The 19,731-nt window shown below is 45.6% G+C and overlaps 3 protein-coding genes across 3 annotated transcripts; 2 read left to right on the top strand and 1 right to left on the bottom strand.

Moving 5' to 3' along the window:
- The first annotated feature begins 3,692 nt into the window (after positions 1-3,692).
- LOC127292330 (DDT domain-containing protein DDR4) lies at positions 3,693-11,945 on the top strand. The gene is made up of 12 exons (XM_051321699.2): positions 3,693-4,113; positions 4,233-4,343; positions 4,707-4,793; positions 4,885-4,922; positions 5,039-5,120; positions 8,164-8,270; positions 8,366-8,537; positions 9,315-9,407; positions 9,498-9,621; positions 10,462-10,504; positions 10,596-10,790; positions 10,884-11,945. Exons 1-12 carry the CDS (start codon positions 3,778-3,780, stop codon positions 11,485-11,487), a joined length of 1,992 nt encoding a protein of 663 aa, XP_051177659.1. The 5' UTR covers positions 3,693-3,777; the 3' UTR covers positions 11,488-11,945.
- Positions 11,946-12,677: 732 nt separating this feature from the next.
- LOC127292331 (DEAD-box ATP-dependent RNA helicase 27) lies at positions 12,678-16,503 on the top strand. Its single transcript, XM_051321700.1, has 12 exons — positions 12,678-13,059; positions 13,310-13,495; positions 13,898-14,083; positions 14,409-14,492; positions 14,603-14,644; positions 14,743-14,832; positions 14,915-15,214; positions 15,297-15,335; positions 15,421-15,525; positions 15,601-15,669; positions 15,755-15,880; positions 16,163-16,503. The coding sequence occupies exons 1-12, from the start codon at positions 12,778-12,780 to the stop codon at positions 16,277-16,279; spliced, it is 1,626 nt and encodes a 541-aa protein (XP_051177660.1). The 5' UTR covers positions 12,678-12,777; the 3' UTR covers positions 16,280-16,503.
- An 864-nt stretch (positions 16,504-17,367) lies between these two features.
- Positions 17,368-19,329, bottom strand: LOC127292332 (AAA-ATPase At3g28580). The gene has a single exon (XM_051321701.2). The coding sequence runs from the start codon at positions 19,148-19,150 to the stop codon at positions 17,621-17,623; it is 1,530 nt and encodes a 509-aa protein (XP_051177661.1). The 5' UTR covers positions 19,151-19,329; the 3' UTR covers positions 17,368-17,620.
- Positions 19,330-19,731: the final 402 nt, after the last annotated feature.

Here is a 19,731-nt window from a genome sequence, read left to right on the forward strand (position 1 = left end):
GAGGGTAGTACTAGTATCATAGGTAGATACTGTATCATAGCACATACTACTAAAAAAATTAATGTCAAGTAAATCTTGTACATATATTTGCATTGATATTCTACAAAACAATTAATATATAGAGACTATGATACTAGTATATGATATCATGCATTGTGGAGATAGTAACATGTAGTAGTATCATACGCATGATACTTCTATATGATACTATGCATTGTGACTAGTCTAAGGAAATGCTGACGTCACCCCATTATATATGTCCTTATCTTTACCTACTAATAAAAGAAGTAAGGTTTCTCCCACTTTTTTCGTCCGTTTTTAAATTGCCCTTAAGTTTGAGTGCAAATTACAAGCACTGCCACCGGTAAGTCAACGAAACGGTTTGTTGTATAGCAGCGTATCGAGAGGAGAACACCTCGCGCTCCCGTCGCTGGCGCCCTTGACGGGCTGCTCCGGTCCATCGTGAACAAGAAAAGGCAGCCTGGGTTGCCCACCAGTCCACCACAAACGAGGAAGCGCCCTTGGGCTTTAATTTGGCTGCTAAACTTGGGCTTTAAAAATAACGAGGGTGGTTCCCGGCCTAAGAACGTAGTAACAGAAGTGGTGTATTGATGTTTTCGGCTGAATAGTCCCACATCGATTTTTTATAGCAGCTTCATCCTGTTTATATACGCTCGGAAATTCCAATCATCAGCGAGCAATTGCATGAGCTGATGGACCGATGGCGATGGAAGAGAGAGCACAGCCCAGCGCTGGAGCTGAGGGACCTGGGAGGTCCAGGACGGTGGAGCAGATCGAGATCGTGGGATGTAAATTCAAAGGAGGCAGAGAAGGGATCCGGGAAGCACTGATATGCTGGGAATCGGGGATGTGCGGATCCGACTGGTGCCTTGGCGCTTGTAGTACCCGCCCAGGTAAGATCCCGTCCGAGCCTGCGGCGAGCCGAATAAAGGATGGCGGCAGAGCATCAATAGACGCGAAGGAGTGCAAGAGGCAAGGACGCCCCATGAAAGGACGGGTGGTCTTGGTTAGGCTTCAGTCTACAACAGCGAATGGCTACAACACTGTATAAAGTGACCACTGCGGTCATTTTAACATTTTGTATGCTATCTCAGTTTATTATCTGGAAATTTTACGGGTAAGATAGCTCCACAATCGGGAGAAGGTCTCAGTATCTTATTTCCGTCTGTATGTTTGGAAACGTGCAGTTGCATACAGTTTGGTGCAATACCATTCTTTGTCATGTGGACATTCTCTGGAAAATTAATTAAGCAACTCCGAAAGAATAATTCGGATGGATGCCATCCTAATTGCCTATTACATGCTCGCCTTGAGTACTTGGTTTCATGTCGGTTATGATGTGTGCATGAAAAAATAAAAAATAAAAATTATCGATGTGGTTTGCCCGGTACTAGGAGAATTTTGATTGAGACGAGTCATTAAGTGTAGTAAAAAAACACATGAATAATATGACATCCAGAGTGCACCATCAACAAATTATGGAAATCTATAACGTGTGCACTAATTATAGGCGTCCAAGGAAAAAAGAAGGCAACAAAGAGAAAATAGTCTTGGATCTTGGAATTTTTTCATTTCATGGATTTTCTATCGCCGGCTTCTTTTGTGCCAAATAGTTAACTCTAGGTTTCTTTCTCTTTTCCTTTTATACCTTCTGTTTCAAATCAACATATCATGTATCTGAATCATTCAGAGGTTCGAATTTTAATATAAAACAATCAAAACTACCATATATATGACGGTCCTGGTTTAATGCCACGCCATAATAACAAATATAAATGCGGCGGGCAGAGGTGGCGACGGCGTCTGAATGCAATACATTTTTTAATCTCCCGTTGCAACGCATGGGCATTTATGTGCTAGACTATACCTATACCTAATAATAAAGGGAGGATTGTTTCCGTCGTCCAACACTTTTTTGGACCGTTCTACCCTCCCACCAAATTACATATTACCACTAATGCCATATAATGAGTGAAAAAACGTTTTGATATTTTATCCGTCCATCGTTTGGGTTGGTCCGTCCGTCCGTCGTGCACAAGTTTCCTACATCTGATGCTGAACCGTGCTGAGTACAGAGTCCCGCAAAGTTCGGCTCGAAGACGATTGATCGAGCGTCCTTAGATAAATAAAAAAGTAGCTGACCATGGCATGGTATCCGCGCCAGACCCCGCAGAGTCCGGCTGGAAGCCAATCGATCTACCGTACTTAAATAGCTAACCATGGTATCGTATCTTATCCCACGTACACAAGCGTGAGATGTGAAACTTCTTTAAACTCTGCCGTCTCGCCAATCCGTCGATTCCACTACTATGACAAAGACGATGGACGAGGAGGGGTTCGGGCTGGGCGGATCGCCTTGACTGGGTGCAAGGTTCTTTACATCGAGATGTGGGAGGTTTCCTTCAGCCAGCGAGGAGCACATTGGCCGTGTGCGCTAGCGTCGCCGTGAAGGGGACGTCCACCAACCGGTGTTTGCTGCGCGCCAGCTCCACCAACTTGCTCTCCTGAGCATGCACAAGCCGATAGGAAGGACTTTTTTTTGGAGATTGATCTGAAGGACTTTAGCGCTCTCGGTTTGTTTCGAGTCGAGGGGGTACGTGCACGGCAGCGAGAGGCTGAATCGTGGAAAGCTAATGAGGTATTTGTTCAATAATTTTTTTCTCACCTGGAGCTGAGTACTGCAGTACTGGTACTGCATCGCCACCTGTGGTTGGCCACCGATCGAGAGCGTGCATCATATAGGTACAGGCAAACCTTCAGGTGAATTTGCGTATCAGATCATGCGCCTTCTCCACTAATCGTTGGTTTTATTGTACACTTACACTTATATATATACATCATTGTTACATGCAGAATTCCGCAAGCCAATTTTTGTAGTCACCTATCACCCGTCACATTTGGCATGTGTAAGATTATAGTCTGGTTTCCTGCAATAAGTTCGCACGTTTGCTTACCCTATTTCTTGCTGGTCGCTTTATTTTTTATTTTTTTTCAAGCATTTCATTGTAGGCAGATATATGTACTAAAACTCCACATTAGAAAGTTTTGTCACACAAAAGAAAATTTTGTGTTTTGATTTCAGCCTTCACATCCTCAGCCGACAGGATTTAGCACACATATAGTTAGATGTGGAGCCCACTGAAAAACAAAGAGAAAGCACCAAGATAGAGTGAAGTCTTATAATTGTTGTCATGGTGTATATCAAGACAATGTAAAGTGGAGAGGCGATGTCCTTGAAAAGGATCCCGACACCGAGAGATGTTAGAGATAGATGGAAGGACACATATAACTTTTATATTATGGTAATACTATTTAAAATCCGCCGCAACGCGCGGGCATTGTCCTAGTGTCTACTAACCAGTCATAAATTTATGGTGAGAGAAATTGTGCTAGAAGATTATCATTTAATTAAGAGAAGACACATCTTTCTTTCAGCTTTCTTTTTCGCCCACCTTATCCTAAATAGTACCGCTAAGATATCACTATTGTACATTCCATTGCCCTGGCGAATGAGTTGACCGGTCAAGCAAAACCCAGCCGAAAACCCTTGGCCAGAAAATGCGTCAGCGCTCTGTTTGTTCTGTTCCCCTTTCGCCCGCCCGGCTCGCTCGCGGATCCGTTACCTTCCGCCCAGCGCGAAATCTCTTTTCTACCCTCCTCAATCGTTTCCTTCCCCCGTGACCCCCTCCTCCCCACCCCCGAGTCGCCCCCGTCCCTCGCCGCCGATCCGACCCTCCGCCGCCCACCTCGCCGGAGATGGCCGCCGCCTCGCCGCCGGGCGACCAGGCGCCTCCTCCGGACCCGTCCCCCACACCGAGGCGGACGCGCCCCCCGCGCGCGTGCAACAGCCGCCCCAAGGTGCTGCCCCCCGCGCCCGCGCCCCCGCCCTTGAAGCGCCGGCCGGGGCCGGGCCGGCCGCCGCGCAGGGACGCGTCGGAGGAGGACGCGGACGCGGACGCGGCGGAGGACGCGGCGCCGCCGCAATGCCGCGTGGTGACGCCGCTCGCGGAGGCGCCCGCGGCGCCCGCCGAGCTGCCGCGCTGGCGGCTGCGGGGCATGTGGGAGCTCGCCTCCGTCCTCAACTTCCTCCACGTGAGTCGCCGCTCCCCCCGCCCTCCACCTACCGCCCCGCTAGGGTTTTAGGGTTTACCGTTTCGAGTTCAGCCTATGGAGTGATTGTTTTGCTCTGCTTAATTCGGGGCTGCGCGCAGGTGTTCTGGCCCTTGCTCAACGTCGCGGCGGAGTTCACGGCGGAGGAGCTGGAGAACGCCATCGTGGCGCCCAACCGCGTATTGGAGGACCTGCATATCCCGCTGTTGAGGGTGAGCTTATACCTGCTTCCTCCTAAAATGTGTCTTCAGTTGAATGCTAGCATAATGGCCAACGACATTCTAGTTACTGGTTTCTGCAGACAGATTAGACACTTCCGCTCATCGCCAGTGTTTAGTTGATGCAAATGCACATTCTCCTGTTGTTTTCCAGGAGTAAAATGAGCAATGCAATTTCGGGGGTTTTGTGTCAATAGTCACGCGTTTAGTATCAGTATGTATCCTCCATATAGAAAGGCAAAATTAGAACTAAAATACTCATGTCGGGAACACCACCGCAATGCCACACGTTCCTCGTACTTAAGCTTGCCAAACAGTATGCATGACATCTGAATGCTTCCTATCTGCATTTTGCAGTCAATCCCCCCCGTAGCTCGAATGGGCATGGCGGACGGAAAATGGGTGACCGTGCTATGTAGGAAACTCAAGGACTGGTGGCATCTGGTATGTGATCTGTTCATTGCCAGGGATTCTTTTTTATACTAGGGGTATTATTGCATTTGGTTGATGATCTAAAAAAAGGCCTGATCTTCAGGTTGCGGAAGGTGATCTACCAATCGTTACCTCACAGGGGTGAGTTCTGTGTCCAAGCAATTCATCGGCTGGATGCCTTGCTGCAATTGAACTTTTTTTTTCTTGAAGCATGCTGCACTTTAATATTGGGTGACTTATTGGGTTTCCTTTCTCAGAACGGAAATTGAGATGTACAAGAAACTTGAGCCAGCGACTCGGCTGTTGATCCTGAAAGCAATATGCGACATACGCTGTGAGGTGCGTGCCCCTGTTATTCCTCTGGATCATTTTTGCAGTGATAGAGGTGGACCTCATATTGTAAAGTTATCATGTGATATAAAAGCCACATTCTAGGTTGTTTGTCTAGCATAACGGGTGAATTTTGGTGATTCATTTACATTAAATTTTAATTCGCGAAAGGTTACTTGCTCTTGGCCTCCTGCTAAACAGTTAGTCACATGTGCTGTCAAGTTACCTAGGAATGTCTCTATATGTTACTGAAATCTGCTCAATGTACTGACAAAGGTCCAGAGTTGATAATGCATATCTTTGCAGCATAGCAATAGGTCTAGGCATGCAGTTTACACTTATCTAAAACATATGATCATTTTTTTAGATAACAGTCATATAGCCCTGCTTTTCATTAAGCAGAAGGAGAGAACAGAGTTTCATTACAATATGGGGTTAGCAGCTAAAACGATATACAGCCTGAAAAGCAACGGCACCTAGAGTTCACCAGAACACCCCCCCCCCCCCCCCCCTCCCTAATTCATACAGAACAAAGTTCCACCAACTGGCTCTCAAGACAGAAAGAGGAAAACTAGGTAAAAAAGCAAGTTCTGCTTAACAAACCAATAAAAGACAGAAGAAACTTTCAGAAACTCCCACAAGCAGCAGACTCCCAGCAAGATAACTCCAAGTTGATCGAAGATAGGACACCAGCATCCACTGGCTGACAAAGGAAACTTCACACTTGATTCATTTGACGCCGATTCCTCCTGCAACGAGCTATGACCCAATCTAGCACCACCACTAATCTGTTCATCCACAGTAGTCGCCAGGATTGCAGAAAAGAGAAAATCATGAAGAAAGCATCAGTAGTCTATTTAAGAATTTTACCTTCAAAGATCAACTTGTTGCCAATGGTCCAAAGGGACCACATCACAGCAGAAGCTCCCACCCATACACAGTCAAATGTAGCCAGGGGACATTGAAAGAGAAGATGATCAACAGACTCCAGCTCATCACAGAAAGGACATCTCCCAGAAGTATTACCATGCCTAATCAGGATCTGCTCCCTAGTAGGCAAACAATCATGAATCACTTGCCACAGATTTTTTATTTTATTTTGGAAGGAACTTTGATTTTTCAAACTTTCTTGAGCATGGGATCAGAAATCCCCAAAAAGCCAGCCATCTACACATTGACTTAGTTGATTATTGCCCATTTTTTTTCAAAAGCCCATTTGACAGTATCTCTCTGATCAGATAAAAATACAGGGTCAAGCAACAAAAGCAATTGCTCCCAACACATCCTGTGTGTACTTCCAAAGTTTCTCCTGAACTTAACATCCCATGAATGAGACTCCACAATATAATTAACAAGCAACTGAAGAATCAGAATTAGCAGCTGCCCAGAACAAATAAGGGAAAGCAACGACAGGGTCACGTGACCTCAGGGAACCTGACCCACCCAAACATCATACCAAAATCTGGGGGTTGCAAGCCATTCCAGAACTGAGATCCTTCAGTATTATTCATCAGTATGGACTCTGCATGCTTCAAGTACTTATTTTTAATGAGTAGCCAGGGCACATCTTGACGGCCATAAAAAAGCTTCCATATCCATTTCAAGAGCAAGGAAATGTTCATATATCTAGTGTTAATAATGCCCAGACCACCATAACTCTTAGGTCTGCATACATTCTCCCACTTCATCATGTGGTATTTGAAGGACTGAGCACAACCCTCCCAACAGAACCTGCCTCTTACTTTATCAAGCTCACCATGTATTCCCTCACCAAGCAAATAGAAACCCATTTGGAACATAGGAAGATTTTAGCAAGGCAAGCATTAGAGAGAGTTAGCCTAGCAGCTGAAGACATCAGCTTCCCTTGCCAAGGGTCCATCTTTTTGGTGGTCTTAGCTGCTAGAGGAATGAATTGATCACTATTAAGCTTGTACTCCATAGGCAGATGCCCCAACTTGCAGTTGAATAGAGGTTAGCAACCCTTTCTTGCTCTGCCAACTCACGACCAAGGACAAACACCTCACTTTTGTGGTAGTTAATCTTCATACCTGACATGCTTTTAAAGCAGTGGAGAAGGAATTTGAGGTGAAGAATATTAGAATCAGAATGCCCCAGAAGGATGACAGTGCCATCAGCATACTGTAACAAGTTCACTCCCCCTTCAACCAACTCAGGATCCAAACCTGTAAGATGACCAGTCCTTCTAGCAGAATCAATCATTGCAGGCAGAGCTTGAACCACAAAGTCAAACATCAAAGGGGACACAGGGTCCCCGTGTCTGACTCCCCTATAAGAACGAAAGAAAGGCCCTTGCTTCCCATTGATATTGATAGCAAGGTGTCCGTTTCAATTGACCGCTTAACCCACTTGATCCATACAGGATGAAAACCTTTCTTCATCAGAACCTCTTCCAGAAACTCCCAATCTATCCTGTCGTAGGCCTTCTCAAAGTAACTTTAGAATGATGCCAGGAGCTTTTTTCACTCTCAACATATGATCAATGATGTGAGCAGTGCTCTACAATCTGCATATGTTGCAGCCACATGTGTGCTCACTTGAAGTATCCATTACTCACTTGCATATTAAGCCAGCTAATCAGCATAAGCAATTAATGATTGGCCGAATGTTCACTAACCTCTGTTTAGAACAATAACACATGTTGCCTGCTATTTCAGACATCTCTTTCTGGACAAATTTCATTTCCACATGTAAAACTGTGAGTGTCAACAGATATAGTTGCCCATTTTAAAATAAGATGCCTTTTTTTTCCATGTAGCCCTGTGCGAATAGAATGTGGGTTCTTAGCAAGTCTCAGGGAAGTTTTTGTTAAATGTCCCATTGTCCCATTTTTACAACGCTTCTCCTGAACCTGTAAATGCTCTCAATATCCCCAAAGTTTGTAAGAAACTAAACCATAATTACAAGGTTGGTAATTGTTAAGAGATGTCTACAAGTCGCTGCAAATGCGATTGTTAAGTTCTCTGGTCATGAATGCTTTATGCAGTGCTTTAAGATTGATAACTTAAACTGATCCGCTACAGTTATTTTGCAGCAAGAGGATGTTCGGAACTTCGTAGATAGTTGCTTAAAGAAGGGTTGTCAGCTCTCTGCTTTCTGCAAAAAAAGAATTGGGGGAGATTCCCATGGAATCTCATACTGGTGGGCAAAAGACAACTTCGAAAATGAATTATTAATTTAATTTTAAGCAACCTTGTTGTGGCCAAGGGCATTTGTAATCAACCATTGCACTACAGGTATGAAGAAGATCCAATGCTTGGGCATCGACTGTATCGCGAAATTAGACAAGTGGAGTATGTGAAGGAGCAAACAAGAAAATCTAAAGGAAGGGGAGTCATAAGTGTTCCAGTCGTATCCTATCAGTGGGAGACTGTCGCAACCAATTTTGCTGAATTTGAAGCAGCAGCAGTAAGTTTGAATTTTCTATTTTTTCATATGCATCTTTAGGTCTTCTGTTACTGAACGGAGTCCTGGAACTATTCCTCATTTGTCCACGCACATGCACACAGTAGAACCCACAGGACAAATTAGCGAGGATCATTTAAAATCTTCACTACTACAGATACATGATACTGGCAAGATCTTTTCTGCAAAACATGTTGAGCATGCACAGAAACAAGATTCAATAGATTTGTCAATTTATGTACATCACACTTGGGCTTGCTTATCTTAGACATCACTAGTTTTGATTCTTGGGTGACATATGTTTGGGACAAGATTAATTGTATGCTTGCATTAGATGGTTGCAGGGTTCTGACCATTACATAGTGCATTGTGAGGTGGCCATCTGACAATTCTAACTTCTAAAACACACTTGTGCACGTGGTCTTGTCCTCTTGCTCTATCTGTTACGTTGCACAAGAATTAAATGATACTATTACATGCTAATATAGATCGATCTAAGTTGATAAAAGTGTATCCTCTTTTGGGGGTTGCTGTGGACAAAATGTGTATCCTTTTTCACCCATTTCTTAAAGTGTCCACAGATTTTCCACTTCTGAGTATATCTGTAGAAAAATTACACAAACTTTAGTCAGAGGCGCATATGAAGATCTTATCCAAATAAAATTGCAAACCTTTGTCATCAAATTGCATCAAGATTTGAGCAAAGCAATTTTGATCTTTTATTCTTATGAAACTATAGAAGTTTGATGATATTAGTTACTTTCGGTCTATCTTATGTAGGAAAAGCTCTTTTCAAGTAGCAACAGGACGGAGATCTCAGTTGGAAAGAAGTTGAAGATCGATTATCTTCCAGAGATAGAAAAGATTCACAAGGTATCCAGCTAAACTTCTCAAGGAGTTAAATTTGTATACTACAGAGTAGAATAGTCAGCTATTCTCAAATTCTGGTAAACCCTCTTGCAGAGCAAGGAGAGGCTTCTAAAAAAGCAACAAAGAGAAGCCCTCCTCCTTAACAGCTACTTGACATTTGATCGATTCACATCTGGCCGCTCCCAGCGCGAAAGAAAGCGTGTCACTTATACTTTTGGTAAGCTTAAGGCTAAAGTTAAACTGTTATTAATTAGTTGTCCTCACCATGGTAGCATTTCCCCCAATAAATGCTGGTCGCTGTTACAGTTTCTTGTCCGTTTAGCCATTCCTTCACATTAGATGTTTCACTGGCATTTAGTGCTTTAGTATTGTCGTAATGGTTGAGGCATGGCAGGGCTGCACAGTTTTTTTGGGGAGAGAAGAGACTAAGAATGCGAATTAACTTGTTTATTATTTCTTGTTTAACTTCAGATATCATGTGGCAGTTCTTTAGATGGATGGAATACCCTTAACAAACACAAACCAACCTTAATCACATCCCTATCAGATAGAAACTACTAGTAATTGCTAACTTCCTAGCATATGATTCTTCTTCATTTGATTTGGTGCCTGAACTGGGGCTAGCTTCTACATAGGTTTTCTTCCGCACCTTCTTATACTGTGCACATAACAAGTGGCACTTGTCAACTTGCTAAGCTATTTGTAAATCTGTTGCCTCTCTCATGTGCAGAAGAATAGTTAAGTTCAGATGCACTTGTGTAGCTGACTAGCTGTTCTTTCTGTAATTTCGTATTCCAACACTTGATGAATACTAAATGTTACAGTAGCAAACTATCCAGTAACTTGTATAAACCTTTCTACTGAAGTTATGACACGAGTGCAATTGTTGATCAAAATCTTGTAGACTAAACGATATGTACATGCCATGTTTGTTAATATGGAGATGATATTCTGAAGTCTTATCACCCATCTACTTGCTGCATTGAGCTGTTCCCATTGGAACAGGACTAGATTTACTGTTCTCCTAATGCAAAACTTTTTTTTTCTTATCATGCAGATGATTATGACCGTTCAATAAATGAGGCCATCAAAGCAATAAAGTAGGTGGATCATCTATGTTCCATAGTGTCACTAAGGGATTTGTTAGAAACAAAAATCATAACACAGGTTTCTGCGCTCTTGTACTGACAGGAAAAGCGAGAACTCCGTTCAGGATGTTACCACTATCAACAGAAGAGTAGTGGACCCAACACGAGAAGCATTAAATAATGGTACAGTATCTGGTCCCTTGCCTGTATGTAATGGATTCAGTGGAGAATCTCCGCTGAAGTCATATAGCGACCAAGCGAACGATGATGAGGAAAAGGCTGAGCCTCTTGATCGTAGGTAACTCCTATAACTCCTGTTGTTGCGCTGACTCTCTGCCAAAAAAGCTTATTGCTATCAGCATATAAACATGTTGAGCTGATTCCGTTCTAGGCGCCGTGAAAGAAAAAGATCTCAAAGGTACCTGCTGGACTTTGTTGAGGATGTCCCGGACATCGATGCGAACTTGGACAGCGAAGACGACATCATGGGCGAAGCTGTCTATGACGAGGAGTATCTGAGAAGTCGAAAACAACCCAAGGCAAGTACTTCAGAAGACGATGGAGAGTTCCGATCGGACCAGGAGTATTCTTTGAGCAGCGAAGCTGAAGAGGGGACTCGACGGTCCAAAAGATTGCCAGCTCGCAGTCCTCAAGTGACAAGGCTGATCGCTGCGGATGAAATCCAAATAGGCATCAAGCGCAATAAGCGTTCTGCCCGGCCCCATACGAATCATCAGCAGCAGCATCTACCTGGTACCGGATCAGGAATGCCAGGTAAACCGAATGCATCAGATCCAGATGCTGGTTCTGAGGCAGCAGTAAAGGGCGTGGATATCTCAGCAAGAAGTCAAGACCAAGAGCAGCGCCTACTGCGTATAGTGAAGATGCATAACCCAGGCAGGGAGAGCAACGGGGTTGGGGGAAGATTCCTCCATCTCAACGAGCTTGCACCTGTCATCAGTGGTTTCGATGGTGCGCCAGCAGTCCAGTCTTGACGGCGAAACCTGACCATGGCACACAAATAATAGTAGCTAATAAGCATGTTCTGCAGCATATTCAGGTGCCCAGAGCTCCTCTGTTTTCTCGAGGGTACCGGCATCGGGTGGAATTGCTGACTGGGACAGAGATGGACGGGCAAACATCTGTGAGCTGGTGAAGCTGATTGCTGGTTCTTTTGGTGGAACCCATCGATCGGGAGATGGTTCGTGTGTGGCACTCGGAGGCTGCCGCGGCCATTGATGATGTGTGCCGGCCTGGTCGTTTCTTTTTTGATCTGGCAGTATGTGTGGCTCCCCTCCATGTAATCATGTACTCTATTCATTAGGAGCGACGATGTTGATGTGCGAGGACGCTGCCATGGTGCATGCGGCAATTCTGAACTGTTACATCGCTTGTAAGCTGGGGCTTTCTTCATACCTGCAATTCTCCAGGCAAAAATGTTGGAGAATATTCATTTGGTGTTCTCTGTGAATCGCCAGATTTGAGATGCTGCAAACGCACCTGCCCTTTTGTTAACAACCGTCTGGTTTTGGAGTAACAATGTGTTTTTTTCAGTGGTATACTGGTATTCGACTGTTAAATATGTGTATGGCTAGGAGGCCGTGAGTCGCCTGCAGAGACGTTATGCGAATAGTAAGGCGCAAGCGCGCACCATAGAGTGAGTTCGTTCTGCATTTTTAAACCCGATAGCATATATCATGGCTTGTTTGGTTCAAAGGAATATGATTTTCTATGGTGCCACACTATTCATCATTTGGTTCAAAGATATTGAGCAAAAGACAAAAACGCATGGGATTTCTTTTCACCTCAGTTCCAAAGGAAAAACGCAGGAACTTTACAATCCACTCGAACCTCCTTTTCAAACTCCTATGCACAAAGATGTTTCTAGCGGCATTTGGTTTGACTTTGATTTTACAATGTTTATTAGGAATCCTGTGTTTTCGTATTCTGATGAACCACACATGCACAGGCCAACTTTACACTTTTTTTTTCGTGTTTTTCAATCATGTGATTAATGTATGTATTCATATCTTTATGTTGTGTGTTTTTAAAAATCAGCCAAACATGCCCTCCATTGCTCCGAAGCTGCTCATGCGCGATTCCTCTCAATTTTTTCCCGATTCCTGCCACAATTTGAACAATTCCTGCAAAATTCTTACGAAATAAAAAAGGTGAAATAAATACTGCAGACTTCCTGTTTCCGCGCGAGAGCCGCGCCGCCAGGTACGCCTAGCAGAGAGATCAGCGAGCCCTAGAGCAGAGCTCTTCCTGCCGTCGGCACCGCAATGTCCGCTGCGGCCGCGCCCATGGGCTCCGCGGGGCGGCCAAAGAAGCGCAAGCTCCCCTACCCCACCTCACCGGAGCCGGAAGAGGAAACGGCCCACGTCAACATCGCCGTCGACGACGAGGAGAAGGAGCAGGTGGAGAGCGGCAAGGACGAGACGGGGAAGGCGAAGGAGAGGAAGGAAGGGTCGGGGATCCTCACGAGCAGGCTCTTCTCGGAGCTCCCCATCTCCGACCTCACCGCCAGGGCCATCACGGAGATGGACTACACCCGCCTCACCCATGTGCGTCCCCTGCCTCCTTCGATATTCTTTTTACCGAATGTTAACTGCACTAGTACGTGTTTCTGTGATACATTGTGATTGTGTCATGTTCGCAATGTTAACTCCATCTGATCATTACAGTTCCACAAGCATGCGTTCAGCATACTTTTGTTCAGTTTAGTTGGTATTGATGTGGTCAATGGAATTGTTGTTCAGTCAAGTATATAAATGTGCCCACATGACGCATGGAACTGTTTATGCCGCTTTGCAGATTCAAGCTCGATCGATACCGCCTCTGTTGGAAGGAAGGGATGTGATGGGGGCTGCCAAGACGGGCTCGGGGAAGACCCTCGCGTTCCTCATACCGGCGATCGAGATGCTCTATAACCTGCGGTTCTCACCACGTAATGGGACCGGAGTTGTGGTGGTTTGTCCCACAAGGGAGCTTGCCATCCAGGTATGATTGTGGTTACCTGGAGAAATCATGCTGCAAATTTTTTAACAATTCAGTTTGGGTATATGTTATGGGACTGTTAAGTTAAGAACCTGCTTTGAGTGAAAACGGGTCAAGTCTGATCTGTTAACTGAGATAAGAATTACTTTGTTGAGCCAATTGGTGTTGTGCAAATTTAGTGGTCAGAGTTGTTCACTCTGAAAACTTTCTTGACCGCTATGCTTTTTGGTGGTAAAGGAGGCTACCTTTTGTTTTCCTTTTCAGAAAAAGTGGATTAGTCTTATCTTGGAAAATTAGTATGTTATAGACTTATAGTTGAAAAGCATAATCAAACTGTTGAAAGCTTAGTAGTTCTGTATTTTTTTTTGCTCCTAATCATGTTTTTTTTTTATTTGGTTGCTCCAGACACACAATGTTGCCCAGAAATTAATGAAGTACCACTCACAAACTCTTGGATATGTAATTGGTGGCAACAGCCGGAGAGGTGAAGCTGATCAGCTTGTGAAGGGTGTCAACTTATTAGTTGCTACACCAGGAAGACTTTTGGATCATCTGCAGAACACCAAGGGTTTCATATATAAGAGCCTAAAGGTAAGGAATGCGTGTGTTTGATTTCTTCCTATCAAAGGATGAAGGAGGTTTTGTTTGCGGAAACAATATGGATATGTTAGATCGTCATCAAATTAAAGAACCAATGAGCAAATTTCATACTAGTGGTATAGTGTATACGTGGAGCCATACTTGATTCATAATATAGAACTATGGTTAAGATTACTCTGTGGCTTGGATCATACAATATATTTGTAAGACATCATTTTCTTGATTGTTATCTTTAGCTCATCAAAATTTATGTATTTGTTCATGATCTCCTTCCTCTTAATTTATCTGTAGAACATACCTCATTCTGTTTTTGTAGTGCCTTATAATTGATGAAGCTGATCGCATACTCGAGCAAAACTTCGAGGAAGATATGAAGCAGATATTTAGGCACCTTCCTCGGGTATATGGTCATCTGCCTATCTTGAATTCTCACTTGATATGCATACATTAGTTTGTATTTTTTTATTAGTGGAATTAACATTTTTTTCAAATTATTCTGCGTGATAACAGAGTAGGCAGACTGTTCTGTTTTCTGCTACACAAACTTCAGAGGTTGGTGCATTTGTTATTCAGCCTGTTTCAACTTTTAAGTCCATCTGTTCCGTTTCTCTCTCTGAGTGAATCTGCTATTTTTTCGGTGCACTCCACAGGTTGTAGATTTTGCCAAGCTCTCATTTGAGAAAAACGAAGAACAAAAAGGAACCCCTGTTTATATCTCAGTTCATGATGTTAAATCAAAAGTAAGGAACTGTTTTGACAAGCTGTTTTACCCTCTCTTTATTAATAATTTCTGCAAGAAAAATGAGGATGATGCCCCTACAGGCTACTGTTGCAGGTTTACAGCAGGGCTACTGTGTTATTCCAAGCAACGACAAGTTTCCGATTCTATATTCTTTCCTAAAAAAGAAAAAGTCTAAGAAGGTCATGGTGTTCTTTTCGTCATGTAGCTCAGTCAACTTCCACGCGGAGCTTCTAAATTTTCTCCATATAGAGTGTTCTGAGATCCATGGGAAACAAAAGCAGCAGAAACGAACTACAACATTCTTTAACTTTTGCAAGGCAGAAAGTGGCATTTTATTATGCACTAATGTTGCTGCACGCGGTCTTGATATTCCCGATGTGGTGAGATTTTTACTAGTGATTTGTCTTAAGCTAGACCAATTTCTTTCCCTTGCTAACATGAGGTGTTTTTGCACTTGTTTAGGATTATATTGTGCAATATGACCCCCCGGATGAACCAAAGGTGGTGATCTGGACTGTACCAGTTAATTTTCTATTTTTCTCGGGGTTTCTTTTACAGCACTGAGCAATTCGAATTTGATTTTCAGGAATACATTCACAGAGTTGGCCGTACTGCACGTGGTGAGAAGGGCAAAGGAAGTGCTTTATTGTTCTTACTGCCACAAGAATTAAAGTTTCTTATTTACCTGAAGGTAATAATTCTATGCACACATAACTGTGTGTTTTCTGAAGGTAAAGAGATTTTACATATTTAGTGGTGTCTGCAGGAAGCCAATATTTCTCCCACAGAATACGTGCTAAATAAAAAGCAAGTGCCAAACTTGCAGCCATACCTTGTAAGCGTGTCTTTCAGTATTATTATGTTTGTTCCCGTCATGCATTTTAATAAGTGTAAAGTTCTTAACTGAATTTGTTGGGCAGGAGAAAATCGTTGGTGAGAATGACATCCTCAAACAGTCAGCTAAAGAAGCCTATAGATCCTACATTTTGGCATACAACTCACACTCCATGAAAGACATTTTCAATGTTCATGGGCTTGATTTAAAGGTAAAACGCTTTTGGAAGGCTCTCTATGCATTTGGTTCCTGTGCAGGACTCGCACATTCTTATCCGCTCCATAAATTGTTTTTTGCTTGGCACCACATTCACGTTTCACAGTGAATTTACTGTCTGGTGGCATATTCGTCTACTCCGCATTAGAGTGTGTTCCATATATTTTTCTCGCTGTTTTGCTCGAAAAGGAACCAGATTTATTGTGCCCAGATTGGACTCTGAGACTGCACAGAAAAATAAAAATGCTCTTATGTATAGTTTCCTACTATCTGGCAGGGCGTAGCAGCATCATTCTGTCTCAGCAACCCTCCAAAACTGAACCTCAACCTGGCGAGCAGCGCCTCTAAACACAGGAAGAAGATGAGAAAAATCGATCTTGGGAGGAGGCGGTGATGTTTAAAGGTAGTGCTCCGTAATATCGTAGAGAGGGTCCCATTTCTAGTGGTTTAAGAGGTTTCTCCACATGGCGGTATGTTGATATCAGAGCTTTCGCAGTCACCCTGCTCTACAGAATTTTGATACTACATAACTTACCAAGGAACAAATGTGTTGTCCATTTTCCTGTTGGATGGATTTACATACTACCAACTCTATAAGCTTGATTATTGAGGTGTGAATAGGCCAGATATTTTTTTCCTTTTTCAAGAAACTCATTTTGCTTTCATAAATCTTAATCACCTAAAACTGGTCGTCAGTTAGAAATTGTAACATTTAAAATATGCAATTTCAGCAAAAGAAACCTACTGCAGGTTATAAGTGGAGATATGGTCGGATGGTGATCTAAAGACTATTTCTTCTATTGTTGATTGTTGAAAGGGATGTATTTGAAACCCCTTGCTCCGTGCTGGTAGCATGTTGCAATCACCTAGCCGTGGTAACGCTGATTACAAACCCGACTGTGATGGAAACAGAGCATCACTATATTCGTTTGTTGTCCGATTCATTTTTTTTTCGACAAAGTTGTTGTCTGATGGACTGTACGGTTACTCTGCTCTCCAAAGTAAGTCAATATACTCCTGCAGAAACTAAACACACTTCGAACCCCTTATCGAAATTCCCCAACAAGAGAACTAAGGCATAGCCTAGTGGTCGGACACGCAGTGGCACTCCCGGCCGGTCAGGGTTCGATTCTTGTCTAAAGATGAATTTTGATTGCCTCACCACTCTTCTATCAAAAAAACCATGGGCTCTCTCCATGAGATATCATCAAATTCCCCAACAAGCATCCCCAGTTGGTGCACCTCATTAGACATTTGGTACACATGGCATGATCCAAAAGGCTTAGTTAAGTGGCTCTGATTTAAATAAACCGCAAGTTAGAATGAGAATTCCCCATAAGAAAAGCTTAATATAGTACTCCCTCCGTTCCTAAAAAAGCTTCTCAACTTTATCTAGATACGGAGGTACATAGACATGTTTTAGCTATAGTTACATCCAAATCTAGAAAAAGTTGAGAAACTTTTTTTTTGAACGGAGGGGTATATCAAATGAGTATATCTTGACAATGTGTTCGTCAATACGCTCGTCAGCTCAGTTACACTGGCGTACAACATTCATCATAGCTGGCATGAACATTTTCGTTTCTGAACATCAGTAACTAGCATTTCCTGCCAAACTGAACTCCATCAGGAAAATCTGCTTATTCTACCACCCATCTCCACTTGCTAGAAGTAGAGAGAAGGTGACAAATCATGGATTCATGGATCACATCAATGGATCCTGAGCTACTGTCACTCACTCCTGGTCCTGGGCAATCACCACTTGCCCTTCATCTTCATCCGGCTGCTTGTCCTTGCCTCGTCCGTTGGCCTTGTCCTCCTTGGCCTTCTCCAGTGCCGCCACCAGCCCCCGGAGGCACGAGTCGGCGTCGTCGTCAGCGCTCTTGGGCGTCAGGTTCTCGGCGACGTCGGCCGGCGTCATGTCCACCTCCTGTAGCAGAGCACCGACGTCGGCGAACAGCTCGTGATCCTCCACGCCGAGGTAGGTCCTGGCGAGGAACTCGAAGGCGGGGGCGCCGCAGTAGGACATCTCTATGTGCTTGTCCATCCGGCCCCTTCGGATGAGTGCCGGGTCCAGCTTCTCGAGGTAGTTGGTGGTGAACACGATGATCCGCTCGCCGCCGCACGCCGACCAGAGCCCGTCGATGAAGTTGAGCAGGCCGGACAGCGTCACCTTGCTGCTGGTGTCGGCTGCGGCCCCCTTCCTGCCATCACCGTCCACCTTGGGCGGCTTGTCGTCGGTTTTCTTGGTGCGGGTGCCGGTGAGGTCGAGGGAGCAGTCGATGTCCTCGATGACGATGATGGACTTGCTGGTGGTCTCGATGAAGAGCCTGCGGAGGTCGGTGTTGGAGCTGACGGACGTGAGCTCGATGTCGTAGATGTCGTAGTCGAGGTGGTTGGCCATGGCGGCGATCATGGCGGACTTGCCCGTGCCCGGAGGGCCGTGGAGGAGGTACCCGCGCTTCCACGCCTTGCCGACGCGCGCGTAGTAATCTTTCCCGTTCTTGAAGGTGTCGAGGTCGTCGACGATCTCCTTCTTCCTGGCCGGGTCCATGGCGAGCGTGGCGAAGGTCTTGGGGTGCTCGAACGGCACGTGCGTCCAGGCGGTGCGCATGAAGCCGGCGTCGGTGAACTGGTGAGTGGAGATGTTGGTGGAGAGCTTCCTGCGGCGGTTCTTGACCATGACGGCGCGTCCCTCGCGGCGGACGCGCGGGAGGTAGGTGTTGAGGACGACGTCGCGGTGGCGGTCGAGGAAGAAGAGCCGGTAGAACCGGTGGTTGTCCTGGTCGCCACCGCCGCCGCCGCCTCCCCACCGCCGGTCCTGCTGCTGTCCGGGCGGCGGCTTGGAGTAGGCCCACCAGAACACGGTGCCGCCGCCCTCCTCGGGGAGGAGGACGTCGGCGACCTCCTCGCCGTCGACCATGCTGAGCACGAGGCGGTCGGCGTCCTTGGCGCCCTCGGCGCGGAGGTGGCGCGCGTCGCGGGAGGTGGTGTCGGCGAGGTAGGCCTTGACCTCCTCGTAGGCCTCGGCGCGGCGCATCCGGCCCCCGCCGTCGTACTCGGCGACGGTGACGGAGAGGTAGGGGTCGACGAGGGCGGAGAGGCGGCGCGCGTGCCGGCCGATGTGGCGCTTGAAGAAGTGCTGCAGCTGGAGGTGCTGCAGGTTCTGCCACACCACCGTCCACAGCACCGCGATCAGGCTCAGCACCACGCCGGAGTTGAGGCCGCCCAAGAGTCCCCCCACCGACGACTCCATCGCCCGCATCTGTCTGGAGCAAGCTTGGGTCTTCTAGTCAGCGGTTGAAATTGAATGAAGTGTGTAGCTAGCTGAATCCTTCTTCTCCGTGATTGGAATGAAATGAAATGAAATCTCTAGCTGAGGCCTCTCTACTTATGGAGCGATTAGTTGCTTAGAGGCCAAGGTGACCGGACAGGCAGCCGCCACGTAAATTCGTCGTTTTGCTCTGTTCATATGGGTTGGGGTTTGCCTCCGCCTGATCGAAGGACCAAACGCAGGCAGCCACGTAACCCTAGTTCATCAGCGACGAGCGCAATGGCGTCATCCGCGGTTTAGTTTCTGCGACGTCGCGGACGGCTGGAGGCGGGCGGTGCGCGGGCGATGGATGGATTGGCTGCCAAGGCGTCGACGACCTACTGGGAAAAGATTCCGGCGAGACAGCGACGCTTTTGGAGCGTTGGTCGTCGTCTCGTCGCGCTGTTTTGGAGCCAGCGCGTGTCTCGGGTCGGCGCCAAGGACAGCCGTGAGATGGCGGTGACGAAGACCCTGCAGAAGCAACAGTGTGCGATGCGATGTCTCTACATGGATGTGATGAGGCAGGATACCGG

Source organism: Lolium perenne, chromosome 4 (assembly GCF_019359855.2).
Source record: "Lolium perenne isolate Kyuss_39 chromosome 4, Kyuss_2.0, whole genome shotgun sequence".
NCBI classification, from domain to species: domain Eukaryota; kingdom Viridiplantae; phylum Streptophyta; class Magnoliopsida; order Poales; family Poaceae; genus Lolium; species Lolium perenne.

Coding starts and splice junctions, on each gene's coding strand:
- LOC127292330 (XM_051321699.2), top strand. CDS start 3,778: ATGGCCGCCGCCTCGCCGCCGGGCGACCAGGCGCCTCCTCCGGACCCG. Junction 4,794..4,884: donor TCAAGGACTGGTGGCATCTG/GTATGTGATCTG, acceptor CCTGATCTTCAG/GTTGCGGAAGGTGATCTACC. Junction 10,505..10,595: donor GAGGCCATCAAAGCAATAAA/GTAGGTGGATCA, acceptor TTGTACTGACAG/GAAAAGCGAGAACTCCGTTC.
- LOC127292332 (XM_051321701.2), bottom strand. CDS start 19,150: ATGCGGGCGATGGAGTCGTCGGTGGGGGGACTCTTGGGCGGCCTCAAC.
- LOC127292331 (XM_051321700.1), top strand. CDS start 12,778: ATGTCCGCTGCGGCCGCGCCCATGGGCTCCGCGGGGCGGCCAAAGAAG. Junction 14,645..14,742: donor CTGCTACACAAACTTCAGAG/GTTGGTGCATTT, acceptor TGCACTCCACAG/GTTGTAGATTTTGCCAAGCT. Junction 14,833..14,914: donor TTCATGATGTTAAATCAAAA/GTAAGGAACTGT, acceptor ATGCCCCTACAG/GCTACTGTTGCAGGTTTACA.